The sequence below is a fragment of the Ictalurus punctatus genome, chromosome 9 (genome assembly GCF_001660625.3).
Source record: "Ictalurus punctatus breed USDA103 chromosome 9, Coco_2.0, whole genome shotgun sequence".
Lineage (NCBI taxonomy): Eukaryota > Metazoa > Chordata > Actinopteri > Siluriformes > Ictaluridae > Ictalurus > Ictalurus punctatus.
Window position 1 is genome coordinate 25,341,850 of NC_030424.2, and position 14,956 is coordinate 25,356,805.

The 14,956-nt window shown below is 41.1% G+C and overlaps 1 protein-coding gene across 1 annotated transcript in view; it reads left to right on the top strand.

Moving 5' to 3' along the window:
• The first annotated feature begins 364 nt into the window (after window positions 1-364).
• msrab (methionine sulfoxide reductase Ab) overlaps window positions 365-14,956 on the top strand; it is a 41,029-nt gene continuing 26,437 nt past the window's right edge. Inside the window, exons 1-4 of the mRNA XM_017476917.2 lie at window positions 365-544; window positions 11,876-11,944; window positions 12,328-12,447; window positions 14,287-14,391. Of these exons, the coding sequence (XP_017332406.1) occupies window positions 391-544; window positions 11,876-11,944; window positions 12,328-12,447; window positions 14,287-14,391 (448 nt within the window). The 5' untranslated portion in view covers window positions 365-390. The remainder of the gene's footprint in view (window positions 545-11,875; window positions 11,945-12,327; window positions 12,448-14,286; window positions 14,392-14,956) is intronic.

A 14,956-nucleotide genomic window follows, 5' to 3' on the forward strand; every position in this document is an offset into this window, starting at 1 on the left:
TTTGGAGGGGGTGGTGGTGGTCTGCTGCAAGTTAATTTGCATTCTGAACGGCTTTCTTAATGTGGCTATTTATTTTAATTTAATTTCATAGCCGCGCATACTGCACGGGAGGCTTTTTGTGTCAAAGTCGCATTAACCTCTGCCTGTTTAATATGCAGCTCGCAGCGTCTCTCTCCACGCTATGAATATTCATCTTTGGCAGTTCACTCTTCCCATAATGCCACGCGTGACAACTTTGAAGTAGAACTATGAATATGTCCATGATGAGACCCAGAGTGCACTAGATAGGGCGCGTGCTCAAGGAGCTTACAGCTGATGTAGTGCTCTCGCGCAGGCAGTGTGACGTCATTCGAGACGCAGCCATAGAGTCACTTAGATAACCCGGAAGACATGTTTGTTTATCTCGGGAAACGTGCAAACAAGTGTCTTTCTACGATTTTTATCCTGAGGATCTCTTTGGCGAACTTAAGCATGGCAAGCAAGTCGGTTTTACCCACAAAAGACCGAGCTCTTAAAGGCAGAGAGACGAAAATGGTCGTGGCAGGTAAATTATTCTGATGCCACAATAAAAACAGCTCATTACATGATGTAGCTTTAAACAAAAAATAAAAATAAAATTTAAAAAACAGCTCATTACATTGTATATCAAGTTAAAAACACACTTTCTGATTTTTAACCAGCAATTCTTAAAACATTTAAAACCATATATGCTGCAATGTGTTAATGTCACTCTCTTCTAACTGTTACATGTTAATATGTTGAAAATGTTCATTTATTAAACCTTTCATGCTTAAATTAATTATATGCATATCCAGATTTATTCTTTTTTTAACTCCTACTATTTATTGAATAATGTATTTTGTAAAAAAAAAAAAAAGAAAAAAAAAGTTACCCCCCCCGCCCCACCCCCCCAACTACTACTTCTTCTTTTTTTTTTAAAGTTAAAATTTCTTCACAGGATGCTTTCACAATATGTTAACTGTAAATGCATTACATACATTATGCTTTATTGTGTAACAAGATTAATGCATAATACGGGGGGGGGGATCAAATGTGCACAAAATCCTACTTATCTTAAATCATGATTTAATATCTGACACGTTTTCATTTCACTTTTGCACTGGAGTTATGAGGTTAATGTGTATATATACATATTTCTTTTTGCAGGAGATGCTTCCAGTAAGAGTAATGTCAAAGTTATCAAAATAGTTAAGAATTTTTTTTTACATTTGTATAGATGAAGGTTAACTATTGTGTAAGTTCATTAATTCATTGTCCAGTAAGAACTTTATCCTGTTCAGGATTGTGTTGGATCGGGATCCTATCAAGGGAACGTTGGGCACAAGGCGAGAATACACCCGGGCTAAGATGCCAGTCCATTTCAGTTGTTAAATGAAAAGCCTAATTGATTAGTCGCTTGAATTAAATGGGTTAAATCTAAACCTTAATGACTAATAACATACACAAGTATGAACAGTGTCAACTTGAATATAACTGAAGCTTTAATAAAACAAGAACACGGCTGTTGACACGATACAAAATGTTTCTCAAATTTGGGTTTTTGTGGTTAACGTTATTGAGTAAGTTAGTTCAGAGTTTCCGCTCTAGTAGGAAACGTTAGGATTCAGCTTCTCTGCATTTCAATCGTCTTGTGAAGTTGTACTTTGTCCTCCCCTTTGCACTTGGGTGAGTCCCTGCCACCCAGTTTGAACATGAAGATAGTGCCAGGGACTCACCCAAGAGCAGAGGTCTTTAACTTTGCTGATTTGCGAGTTAGTATACTGTATATATACCTTCTACTTTCACATGAAGAGGCAATTTGACAGACATGTCTGACAGTCAACTGTAGTCCCAAGCGAACACTGCAATATTCTGAGGAGCTTGCAATTTTTCAAAATTACAGCAGATGTTCCGCAGATTTGGGCCTCATGTGACATCATCACGATGTGCATTCAGCCAAAGCCCTCTTCGATTCACATGCGTCGAACATGAGTACAGCTAAAAAGGTATAATTTACCAACAAACATCACTGAGAGACATTTTTCGTGCAATTGCAAATTCGTCAATTCACGTAGTTTTCCGCAAAACAAAAAGCAAAAAAACTATGCAAATTTCATTGCAAATTTTGAAAAAAGCCACACAAAAAAACATCTATAATTACCTTGTTTACTCACAAGTCTGCTTCACATAAAAGTCATAAAAGCTGCTTTCCACAGAGATCACCGAGAGTCATTTTCAAAGACGGATTGGCACACGTCACATGCACTACAGTCTGAAAACACTAAGTGGGCTGTGTATATTTTACTTTAGAAAAGAAAAAAGAATAAATTTTAATATAGGGTTGATATTTATTCCTAACGGTTTAACTACTTTATGTTATGACGATATACGGCCTGTTTGGTTAACTATATATGTGGCAGCTTTTTAAAAGCTAACACCTGCTTATGACTAAGTTAGGAAGCTTCTCCATGTGTTGTTCATGATCATTGCTACTGTTTTATTTAAAAGGAACATTTTTTTTTCTTTTTTTTTTTGCATCCTTCCACATTGTTTTAGAGCTGAGCAATGCATTGTGGGATTTTTAGTACCATGGCACTATTAGAGGACCATCTGTGCATTTTGCGCATGAAAGCTCCACCCACGTCGTAAATTCCTGCTCCGTCTGTCGAAGCAGCTCATTGTCACAGCATGGCGGAAGTTTCCGGGCCTCCACCTCCCATGGGTGTGGGGGGGTGTGGTGGGGTGGCGGGGGGTGTGGTGTATGTGGCAGGAGCTCTGGGGTCTGATGCAGGCAGTACCTGCTGTTCTTTTTATGGCTAGTTATTACAGTGAGATTCTGGAGAACCCATATGCTTAGTGGGTTTAAAGCTCCAGAACAGTAGTGCAGATTTGTTCGCAGTGGTCAAGGTCTTTAAACAAAGTGCCACATAATATCATCCTACCTGAGGTTGTGCATGCTGACCTGATCCCAAGATTTTATGTTTTGCACCTGCTCTAGTGGCTTGTCATAGCTTAAACCCTCGACATGGTGTTTCCCAATGTACAATAATGGTGAAGGATGAATATCAGTTTTTAGTTGTCTTAATTTTCTTTCTTCAGTATTATGTGCACCAAAACTGCAGTGAAATGAAATCTCAATGTAGCATCATGGAAGGACAAATCCCTCCTGCTTGTCCTGGGCCTCCAGGATAACCCTGGCTATCAGTTTTTTCATTCACAGGTGTCCGGCTAGTGAGATCACCTGTGTGTGTGTTTGTGTGTTTTAACTTCACTCATCCAACAATACTATTTTATATTCTTTTATACCTGTGCTTCAGGGGCTTTCTCCGGGTACTCCGGTTTCCTCCCTCAGTCCAGAGGCTTATTGGCACTTCCAAATTTTAAATAATGTGTGAATGTGTACATGATTGTGCCCTGCAATGGGCTCCAGGGTGTGCCCCGGGAAAAAACAAAAAGGTCAGTGTGCTGACCATGTCATTCTTAGAGACCCTTTTATGTGGTGGTGCTGAGATGCGCGCCCATATTCAGAGCTTTTTTGTTTTGTTTTGTTTTGTTTTGTTTTGTTTTTTTTGTGTTTTTTTTTTTGAGAATGCTTGGTTGATCCCTAGCAGGATATAGCAAAAGGTTTGAGCCATGGTAAAGCTGTGTGATCAAAAATTCTTTCTCTGGCAACCTATCAGAGGAATACTGGTGGCTGAAAAGAACGTCCCCCCATTACCATATATGCAGAAATGTAATAGAGATTGAACAGGATAGGGCTTCAGTAAGCCTTCAATAAGCAAAAAGTCAAAATCCCACCCCAGATTTCCGGGATCCATCCAGCTTCAAAAACCTTTCAAATGAAAGACCCTAGCAGTGCAGATTAATTCTACACATAGACTATACAACACTGTATATATATGTCACGTCTCTACATTCCAGTGACTCCATTGCCATCTACTCCTAAGCAAATGGATGCACAGCTGAACAGTCTGACCTGTGAAAGCTCTCTGTACTGCAGGAGCAGTTTGATGCAGAGCATGCTCCGCTGGACATCGATTGTCTCATGGAGCGGCTAGGCGGAATTGCCCATGATGTCTAAGAGCTTGGTCTGCAATCTTCTCTCCATTACTGTCTTCAGAGTCTCAAGGCTGAGCTTTAAAAGTGCACCAGCCTTTCTGACAATCTTATTGAGTCTGTCTGTGTCGTTTGCCTTGATGCTGCTCTAGCAAACAATGGTGTAGACCATAACCGCAGACTAACTGTAGAAATGCTATAATACCAATTATCAGAAAATGAAGCTGCCTCTGCGCATTTTTGGTGACTCATAATAAAGGTGAGTTGTGGTTTCTACTGCTGTAACCTCCTGGGTATACTTCAAAGGCCCTGCTTTGACAACCATGAGTCTAGGTGGTAGTGAGTTGAATGGATGCCAAGCTTCCATGACCGACAAAGGCGACAATCCCATGGAATATAGTAACTTACACTGATCAGCCATCACAATAAAACCGCCTTCCTAATATTGTGTCGGTCCCCCTTGTGCCTTTAAAACAGCTCTGAGTCGTTGAGGCATGGGCTCCACATGACCTCTGAAGGCGTGCTGTGGAATCTGGCACCAAGACGTTATCAACAGAATCTTTAAGTCCTGTAAGTTGCGAGGTGAGGCCTCTATGGATCAGATTTGTTTGTCCAACACGTCCGAGGGATGCTCAATCAGATTGAGATCTGGGGAATTCAACACCTTGAACTCTTTGTCATGTTCCTGAACAATTTTTGCAGTGCGTCAGGGTGCATTATCCTGCTGAAAGAGGTCACTGCCATTAGGGAAAACCGTTGCCATGGAGGGGTGTACTTGGTCTGCAGCATATTTAGGTAGGTTGTACGTGTCAAAGTAACATCCACATGAATGTCTGGACACAAGGTTTCCCTGTAGAGCATTGCCCAGAGCATCACACTTCTTTTGCTGGCTTGCCTTCTTCCCATAATGCACCCTGGTGCCATCTCTTCCCCTGCACGCACACACACCATCCACATGATGTAAAAGAAATCATGATTCATCAGACTAGGCCACCATTTTCCATTGCACCATGGTTCAGTTCTGATGCTCACATGCCCATTGTAGGTGTTTTGGAGGTGGACAGGGGTCAGCTTGGGCACTCTGACCGGTCTGCAGCTGCGCAGCCCTATATACCATCGTCCCTCAGCTTCTACAAGAGAAACTCCTCATTGTGCAAGTACCTGGATTCATCAGTATGTGCATCACAAACTCCCTTTCCGACAGAAAGTAGTTTGTAAGAATCGGTTAGAACATTTCTGAACCCCGATCATTCTGAACCCGCACTGGAGCACTGTAAAGTTGTCCTCTCACCCACCCCTTTTATATTCGCTCTACTCAAATGACTGTGTTTTCAGTGTTGCATCTGTGAAGTTGCTCAAATTTGCAGATGACATTACTGTGATTGGTCTCATCACCAAGTCAAAGTACCACCAGGAGGTTCAACAACTAGCCTCCTGGTGTAGCCAGAACAACCTTGAGCTCAACCCTCCGAAAACCACAAAGATTTCGGCAAAGGGTGAATTTCTTACCGCACTTGGCAAGTTTCCATCTACCACAGGCTATACTGATGCAGTTCTATGCTACAACTATAGAAAGCATCCTTACCTCTGCCATCATTATCTGCTTTGCTGCAGCTGCCTTCAGAGAACAGCGGAAGCTGCAACACACTACTGCAGTCTGTCACTTGAAGACCTGTACATCGCCAGGACAAAGAGGCGAGCAGGAATAATCATCAGTGACACGTCCCACGCTGCTAATTACCTATTTCAAAAACTACCATCAGAAAAACGATTCCGCTCCCTGATAACAAAAACTACTCGCCATCGAGACCCCTTCTTTCCACTTGCAATTTCTGTTATTAACCAGGTTGTCAAGGCAGCACTCAATACTCGCTACAATGCTGACCTGCCAGTAACAAGCAATCTTGCACTAAATGTCAGTTTCTTTGCTGTTTTAAATGAAGAAATGGAGGCACAGGTTTGAGTGTCAGTCTGGGAAAATCCATCAGTCGCCATAAAAGATCGCGTTTTGGCCAAAATTTGGTTTGCCTGCATATTGCATACTTTGACACCTTAACTCTACGAAACCGAACACATATTTCCCCAAAACAATATGGAAATGTTTTTATTTCTTTCTTTATTTTTCTGATCATGTATAAGGAGGCAGTTTCACAAACACAGCAGTAAAAGCAGTCAGTCTGCCTAAAGATGTCTAAAATGTTGCTAGCTAAGTGTGATATCTTCACACAGTGAATGTCAAAGTTTCATCAAGTTGTTAGATAGCTGTGTGCCATAATCAAACAGATACAAGCTTAATCAGTTAATCAGATAAAGGCTGTCCGAACGGTTAATAGAACTATATATAGTACAACATGTACCATGTGAAGGATTTTTCAGGCCGCCAGACATAAATTCTAGCAAAAGACTCCAGATGTTTTGCTATTCTCAACACGCACTTACATTTATAATTTAACCTAGACTGTATCACTGTTGCTAGTCCTATAAGGTTTTAGCTTGCACCTGTAAATAAGAAAGGCTCTGCGTCTGATGGTGGAGTTATTAAAAATTGTCTCTGTGTCATACTATAGTCAAGCAACACAATATAAGGCCACATCCTTTCTGTGTTCTTCGTTCGTGAAGCTGTGTGTGTTATGCGGATGGGTGAGTGTACGTCTCAGGCCCATCAGAATTCTGCTGCAGTTCCTCCAGACCTGCATGCCTCCATCTTGCCAGCAGTAGCTGAGGATGTTTGTGTTGGCGGGGTGGGGTGATTGGAGAGGGAGGGGGCTCTCTCCATGGCAACCGGAAAGGGTTGCCTGGATACGGGTGTGAACAGAACATGTGGTGTGTGGACTGAGAAGGCTTGCTTCATGGTGAAGTAGATGTGAGTAACTGCAGCGTCCTGGGCTGCTGTATGTGAGCATGTAGATCACTGCTTGTCCGTCTTGTGTGGGGGCACAAAATTTAGGAAAAATGGCATCAGTTAATCAGAAGAAAATTAGTTCAGGCTTACAGAAGTGTCTTGTGGTAGTGGCAGGCTGGCTGCTGTTTGTTCCTTGTTTTCATCATAACACTCGATGGTGGACTAAAAAAAATTAAAGCCAATCATCATAGATGTGTCGAGAGCCCACGTTTTATAAGCCTATCAAATCCTGGTGGATAAAATCAAGTGTTTGAATTTGCATTTGAGCCAACATTTAGCATGTGATGGTATGATGAATCTCAGGAAGCTCAGGGCTGACGTAGCCATATAGACACATTCTGTAATTATCTAGACCAGCACTTGAATGAAGGTGGCTAGTTTTGCACAGTACATCATTTTATCAAGTGCATTACGTAGACATGCAAATTATTTAGACCAAACCTGTGGTGCAAATCTTGGGAAGAAGATTTTCACTTAATGAAAGTTATTGGAAACAGTTATATGTGCTATTTCTGTAATGAATGCTGAATCTGTAACGTTGGTGAATTTAATTGGGATTGGCTTGTGTGTGTTGTTGGCTGTTGGTTGCAGATTTTAAGGATGCCAACCAATCAGAGCGCTGCCATATGCTCAGCTTATAGTTGTAGTCAGCAGTGTGTTATGTACATTGACAATATAACATTGAAGCGGTTAAAAGCGGTGGGCGAGAGGCAAAAAAGCAGTCCAAGTATATGTGGACTCGCTAGTTGTTGGTTGAGCCTGGTTAATATTCCGAGTGAAGATTGAGGGGTTTGTTGTACTTTTCTCCTACCCCATGATTGCTACAGTTTCTCTTTTGAGATTTGGTGGTTGTGTTTACCCAAATTCACAAGTTCCTCACCAATATCACTATCCTCAGCTATTTTAATCCATCTCTTCCCAAAACCCAGCAGTGCCAGAATGTTCCGGAAGATTCCAACGGACACACGGCGCTGTGCAGGATCTGGACAATGTGAACGTAGCCAAATTTCCACCTGCGGTAGCAACCTAGCCAATCAGAGCGCAGCCATATGCCCACCTTATAGTGCTGTTAGTCCGCAGTTTGTTGGCATTTCTCACTGACTGTAGATTGACAGCATGGCACGTGTTCAACGCCAACGTGGTGGACGCCAGGCGAAAAGATAGCCATGCGTAATGGTAGTCCAACAGAATGTATTGTCCTCTGTATTTTAATGACCATTCTGTCTTCGTAAGTCCTTGGTAGGTGGTTAAAAAAAAAAAGGTGGAGTCCTTTTTGAGTCCCTAAAATTAGTACATATTGTCTGAGGAAAATTACTCCAATCCCGATTTGTTCCAGCGTAGTTTCCTCTCCGAAATAAAAAAAAATAAAATAACGTGGGTCGATTTCATCTGTTGTTTTCTGAAGTTTGTCCGGAAAAAAGAGAACTCCCATTTTCAAATTGCGCCGTCCCCTCTTGCAGTATTCTTTTGTCAGGCTCTCCCACCCTGTCCCTGTTTTCTTTCTCTCTTTCTCTCTGGGCATTGGCAGTGTTTGGTGGGGAGGTGTTGTGGTCTGGGTAAAGGCGTTGGCACCGACTCTAAGCTCATGGTGAAAGGAGACCGAATGGCTTCGCCTGGACTGCCGCCAAAACTCCATGAGAGGAAAACAAAACCCAGTATGGAAGACAACGTGTGTGTAGAGAGAGAGAGCGCACGCGAGAGAGAAGGAGAGGGGCATTATGGGAATGTGAAGGGAGGAGGAGGTTTAGTGAGAAATGTTTGTATGAGAGCGAGCGAGAATGCTTGCGAGATAAATAAAGCGTAAGACAAAAGGCATTATGGGAAAGCAAAGGAATTGTAACAAGGTTCAATCTGCTGAAATTCAAATTCTGGTATTAGATGCTCTTTTTATTTATTTACATGAATTTAAACGGGATGCATAAACATTTTGAGGACGAGATTTAGATTACTGGTTGTCGGTATGTCAGTAATAAAATAGGAGTTGCCTTAAAAAACCATGTCTGTCCTTGATAAATTAAAAGTATTAAATATTTTATTTTCGGCTTTTATTTTGAATAGAGTGGAAGTATGAAATAGCGTTACTGGTACCACCAAAAAGAAATTTATTATTATTTTCCAATTACAACAAGTCCCGAAGTGTTTTGTTCCTCTTATACCACTGCAATCTGGCAATTTGCAATTACAGTTTTTGTATTTGTGAATGACGCATCATATATTTGAACCATTTACAGTTAGATTTTATGTTGTGGGACATCTGCGAAACAAGTTCCTGTCTTCAGTCATTGCGTTTACATGGAAAACTATAATCCGATATTAACTCTGATTAAGAAACTAGCATGTAATCAGCGATTATTGATGACCTTAATCCGACTAAAGTCATACTCGAAGTAAACGCAAATGGAATTAAGACGTGTTGAGTATTCCTGTTTTAGTCGCATTATTGAAGTATATTACAGACATGTACACACCTTAATCACACTATTAACGTCGTGTGGGAGTTTTCACCACATTTTGCGACAGGACACGTACACACACGGCAGCGCTCACCCGTTTTACTGCAAACAAGAGAGCACGGCTGCGTCCCAAACCGTGTACTTACCTGCTACAGTATATAGTAGGTGAAATACATGTATCTCGGCTACTATTTAGACGGTAAGTACGCGGTTTGTGACGCAGCCCACAGCTTCAAGCAGTCGTCTATTTGCACGTACAGCACGACAAATAATTAACCGCACTTGAAGCGTTCGTAAAATTAAAAATGAAACACCCAAAACTGTATACGGTTGCATAACGAAGACCAACTGTACATCGATACGTGAAATTCTGGAGGGACGTCGGACGGCGTGGCGTGGGGACGTAATGACGTGTGCCGTTAATCGCTCTATGTTCTATAACACGTAAAACAGGAACATGAAAGGAATATTCTAAAAGCGACTTGTGTAAGCACCTTAATCATAATATTGTCTTATTCAGAATAAGGTCAATAATTATATTACTGCTGTCCATGTAAACGTAGTCAGTGTTATCACCATAAACAGCCGTTCCCTCACCAGCCTCTCTTTCTTACTCTATCTCTTTAAATTACTAAGACAAAAACAGCTTGTCGTGTAACAGAGAAACTAAAATATTTTGACAATTTTGCCAATTAGGTAACATACGATAAGATAAAAACTTTATTTATTCCATACTGGCAAAATCCCCTTGTTACAGCAGCTCAATTACACACAACAGATAAGAAAATACACATTCAATAGGAATAGAATAGCAAAATGTCTTCAAAAATATAAGGCGTGTTGATAAATCATGGCAAGTGGCATGTTTTAAAGAAATGTTCATTAATATTGGGCAAATAAATCCAGACAGACTTGTAACTGTAATTTATCACAGATTCATCAGTTTGTTTTCAATTATTATAGTTACTGACGACATGATAGCAGTGATATTGTCCATGTCATGCAGCTCTAGTGTGTGATATAGTCTGATGTTGAATGTGTGTGTATTCCGCTTGCGAATAAAGATATGCTCCGTTTCGATCCGTATTGCTTGAGAAAGGGCTTTTTGGACACTAGGGAGTGGACACTTGTGTGTGGGGGGGTGGGGGGTGGGGGGTGGGGGGGCTGAAGGGGGGGGTTTATCCATGTGTTCATAGTATTGTGGAATGTGTAAGCCAGTAAGCAGACTGTAGCTTTAGGCTGCAAATCACTTCAGTCTCCTTTGCCTTAATCCGTGCCACATCTGTGCCATTTTTATTGTAGTTCCAGCATGGCACAGTTGGCAAAGACAACCCAACTACCCTGTAAATATTTTGTTTAAACCTCCGAATTTCTAAGTGCACTTATGTTCACTCTGTAGGGAAGTCAGGTTCTGGCTTTCATAGTTGGATGCCTCTTTGGGGGGTGGGGGGCGGTGTTGTTGCAGTGAATGTAATGAATGAAGTTACTCTAAAATTGGAACTGTAGCCTGTGTGTGTATTTTTTATTGTAATCTGTTAAGTGTCTCTCAGTGTGGAGGCCCAAGCTTTGATCCTGCTTAGCTTGACCAGACTGAGCAAATCTGCACTAATCCTCCCAGTGCTATCCCTTACACACACACACACACACACACACACACACACACACACACACACACACACACACACACACACACACACACACACACACACACACACACACACACACACACACACACACACAAAAAAAAAAAAGCAAAAAAACGGGTTGACCCAACTTCCTCTGTCGATACTTGTTCAGGGAACCTACAGACCTTCTTATGACCCGGCCCACATTTGTACTGCTTAAAGAGCCGAGCTGTTACACAGTCAGACAAGTGACTTTGGTAATCAGTTGTGTAAATATAATAACCACTTGTGGTGCAGCAGGTAGCTACAGGGTCACTGATTCGATCCTGATTTCGGGTTAATGTCTATGTGGAATTGTCCACGTTCTCTCTGTATCCATGGAGTCTCCTCCAGTTTCTCTGGTTTCCTCTCACCTCCCAAACAACATGCCAGTCAAGTGGATGAGTGTGTGAATGGGTTTATATGTGATGCCCTGCAACAGACTGGCGTCTCATGCAGGATGTATTCCCGTCTCGTGCTCGGTATTCCCGAGGTTAGGCTCCAAATCCACTGCAACCTGCACCAGGATGAAGTGCTTGCTGGAGATGGAAAAGTCTCGTTTTTGTTTGCGCTTAAGTTCAATACTGTAATTGTTAAACAATGAACTTTGATGATCTTAGAATTCCTTATACTGTCAAAGTCTAAACCGAATTTCTCCAGTGTTGTCATGGTAACGAAATGACACCATGCACAAGCTCCTGAGGTCGCTGGTTATTGGTTTCAGATCAGCAGTATTTTGGGGTGTTGGAACCAAACCGAACTCGATGCTCCTTAACATCTCTCTATCTGTATCTCTCTAGCGAAGCATGCAGTCACAGGGAAGCCCACAGTCGAGCCATTTCCTGACGGGACAGAGATGATCATGTTTGGTGTGTTGCAACATCACACTACTACACACTGCACATAATCCATGTTGAAACTCGCCTATAATACAAAAAGACATTTTCGCTTCCTTGGCACTAGATTATTACATATATATCCAGTTCATAGTTAACATTTATGCTCTTTTATTTATTGATTGATGTATATTAACTAGAATTCATGTCCAAAGTTTTAATTCTACGGAATAAATATAGACTATGAATTAAGTAATCGTATGAATATGTACTCAACTATAAATAAATTAGTTGATTGTCTATTGTTATTCAGTAATTCATTAAAACTCTATGTATTATAAAATACAGTGGAGGGGAAATAAGTTTTGGACGCGTCAACATTTTGTTCAGTAAATATATTTCCTATATGCTCACAGGTATGGGCTGTTTTTGGGGTGCAGAGAGACGCTTCTGGACTCTTCCTGGTGTGTTCTCTACTCAAGTGGGATATGCAGGTGGATTCACCCCCAACCCAACCTACAAGGAGGTGTGTTCAGGTAAGATGACCACAACCACTTAACACACACACCCACACACCCCTACATACAGTGCCTAGCGAAAGTATTCAGCCCCCCACCCCTTGGTGTTTTTCCTGTTTTATTGCAATACAACCTGGAATCAAAATTTATTTTTATTTGCATTTTATGTAACAAAATAATCCAAAATAGTTGTATTGCAATAAAACAGGAAAAACACCAAGGGGCAGGGGCCTTGTTGTTTTTCCTGTTTTATTGCAATACAACCTGGAATCAAAATTTATTTTTATTTGCATTTTATGTAACAAAATAGTCCAAGTTGTTGAAGTGGATTGGGAAAAAAATACCTTGTTTTTAAAAAAAAAAAAAAGTTGTGAGTGCATATATAAATTCACCCCCTTTGCTATGAAACCCTAAATAAGATCTGGTCTAATCAATTATTATCAGAAGTCACATAATTAGTTGATTAAGGTCCACCTGTGTGCAGTCAAAGTGTCACATAATCTGTCACATTGATGTCAGTATAAATACACCTGTTCTGAAAGGCCCCTGAGTCTGCAACACCACTAAACAAGCAGCATGAAGAACAATGAGCTCTCCAAACAGGTCAGAGACAAAGTTGTAAAGAATTATAGATCAAGGCAGGATTCTAAAAAAATAAAATAAAATATCCCGAACTTTGAACATCCCATGGAGCACCATTAAATCCATTATAGCAAAATGGTAAGAATTTGGCAGCACTACAAACCTGACAAGAGAGAACCGCCCACCAAAACTCACAGAACGGATAAAGAGGGCATTAATCAGAGATTCAACAAAGACACCAAAGATAACACTGTAGGAGCTGCAAAGATCTACCATGGAGATGGGAGTATTTGTCCCTAGGACCATTTTAAGCCGTAGACTCCACAGAGTGGGGCTTTATGGAAGAGTGGCCAAAAAAAGCCATTGCTTAAACAAAAAAATAACAAAAACACATTTGGAATTTGCCGAACAGCATGTGCAGACTCCGCAAACACATGGAAGAAGGTTCTCTGGTCAGATGAGATTAAAATGTAACTTTTTGGCACTCATGGTGAACGCTATGTGTGGTGCAAACCCAACATTTCGAGAGCACCATTCCCTCAGTGAAGCATGGTGGCGGCAGCATCATGCTGTGGGGATGCTTTTTATCGGCAAGGACTGGAACAGTGGTCAGGATTGAAGGAAAGATGGATGGAACGAAATACAGAGGAAAATCTGTTCCAGTCTTCCAGAGATTTGACAAATACTTAATGAATGCACGCTCAAGATTTCTTTTTTTTTACTCTTTTTTTTTTCTTGTTTGTTTTTGGCTTAATTATTGTTTGTGTCACAAAAAATATATATTTTGCACCTCAAAGAGGCAGGCATGTTGTGTAAATCAAATGATACAAACTCCCAGAAAATCCATTTTAATTCCAGTTTGTACTGCATGAAAACAGGAAAAACACCAAGGGGGGAGCGAATACTTTCGCAACGCACTGTACATGCAGGCTGAGAAACCGGGGTGCGAGACATATGAGATGCTTATTCATGGCATTTTCTCTGTCTTTGTTCTTGTCTCTCTCATATAATCCTAGCAGCTTTCTGCAGTGAACCCCCCACTTTTTCCATTCTACCCCATGACCTAGTTGCAGGCAGATACTGTGTGTGTGTTTGTGTGTGTTTGTGTGTGTGTGTGTGTGTGTTTGTGTGTGAGCGAGAGACTGCATGTCTTCTGTCTGCTTTTGCAGTGTGTCATCACATACGCTACAGATGTTGTAGAGCGGTATTAGGATGAAAAATGTTTCCTATGAATACGGAAAACGTGAGAAAAGTCATATATGACCCGGTCTGCAGGTCTAACGGGTCACACGGAGGTGGTGCGTGTGGTCTACCCTCCTAAAGATGTGAGCCTGGAGAAACTGCTGAAGGTGTTCTGGGAGAGCCATGACCCCACTCAAGGTAATACACACACACACACACACACACAAAGATATATATATATATATATATATATATATATATATATATATATATATATATATATATATATATATATATTACATACATACAGACACACACACACACGTGTACTCACCTAAACATGTCCCCTGGATAGAACGTGTACGCACATGTGTCTCATGAGAGAGGTATGTGTGCTTTGGGAAGGGTCTCAGGAGGTAGAAGCAGACAACAGATTGTGTTTATGTGTCTGAGTTTGGAGATATGAAATACACTATGGGTATGCATTATCATGGGTATTCATGCCCACTGGGTACATTTAGCATCTTCCATCTGCAGTGAGTGTATGTGTGTGTGTTTGTGTGTGTGTTAACGCATCTTGCAGCTGAGACCCAATAAGAGATGAAGAACGATAAGCAAAGAAGCCCTCAAAAACTGCCACTTTCAAACGAAAACGCTCTGCATCACAGAAGTCATAAAATCGAATCTGTGTTTTTCAGTTCTTCATCTACAGCATCAAAACCATACACACACTCGTACACATAATATCACGTACCCACATACT